Genomic DNA, 1,042 nt, shown 5'->3' with positions numbered 1-1,042 from the left:
TCTTCGTGGTAGTAGTACTAATACTGATAGCAGTGCTTGTGTATGGAGTATTACTAACTACCTAATAATTTTTTAATTAATGCCTAAATTATGTAAATCTCGAGCTTGAAGTTTCGAGTGCTTATCGTTTTGGCTTGAAGATCAAAATGAAAAATTAGTAAGAACTATAAGTTCTAACACTACATTTCTCCAAAATACATATTATTGCAAAATTCTTACACATCTTATTTTTCTTTCAGAAAAAGAAAATGGCAAACTTGGCAGAGCCTGATTTTGTTTCCCTTGATATTACTGGAAAAAACTACCTTACTTGGGTAGTGGATGCTAAGATCCATTTGGAGGCAGGAAACCTTGGAGACACCATCAAGGAGGGAAGCAATACATCCTCTCAAGATCAGGTGAAGGCTATGATCTTTATCCGTTGCCAGCTTGATGAAGGATTGAAGAGGGAATACCTAATGGTTGAAGATCCATTAGCCATCTGGAAAGCATTGAGGAATAGATACAATCACCAGAAAACGGTGATTCTAACAAGAACTCGTTATGAGTGGACACACTTAAAAAATCCAGGATTTCAAGATGGTTGGTGAGTATAACTCTGCAATATTCAGAATTAGGTCCCAAATGAAACTTTGTGGGGAGACTATCGTTAAGGAAGATATGATGGAAAAGACTTTCAGTACTTTTCATGCCTCCAATGTGCTCTTTCAGCAGCAGTATGGAGAATAAGGCTTTACTGAGTACAACTAGTTGATATCAGTGCTCCTTGTGGTTGAACATAACAATGAGCTCCTTATGAAAAATCATCAGTCCCGACCTATTGGATTTGCACCATTCCTAGAAGTGAATTTTTATTCCCTCAAAGTGAACACTACATCCTCTCGTGGAAATAATTACAAACAAGGATGTGCCCATAAGCGAGGCTAGTGGAATGGAAAAGGCAAGAATCATGGTGTTCGGTTTTACAACCAGGGTCCAATGCATAATCTAGACCCAAGCTTCAAAAATGTAAATCGTCACAAGGGTAAAGCTCATATGAATA

At 37.6% G+C, this 1,042-nt stretch overlaps 1 protein-coding gene across 1 annotated transcript; it reads left to right on the top strand.

Moving 5' to 3' along the window:
• The first annotated feature begins 248 nt into the window (after positions 1 to 248).
• On the top strand, positions 249 to 729 carry LOC126611874 (uncharacterized). The gene is made up of 2 exons (XM_050280198.1): positions 249 to 521; positions 571 to 729. The coding sequence occupies exons 1-2, from the start codon at positions 249 to 251 to the stop codon at positions 727 to 729; spliced, it is 432 nt and encodes a 143-aa protein (XP_050136155.1).
• Positions 730 to 1,042: the final 313 nt, after the last annotated feature.

This window comes from Malus sylvestris, chromosome 17 (assembly GCF_916048215.2).
Source record: "Malus sylvestris chromosome 17, drMalSylv7.2, whole genome shotgun sequence".
Taxonomy (NCBI): Eukaryota; Viridiplantae; Streptophyta; class Magnoliopsida; order Rosales; family Rosaceae; genus Malus; species Malus sylvestris.
The sequence above is the reverse complement of the archived record's forward strand: the minus strand, read 5'-3'. Positions and strand labels throughout refer to the sequence as shown.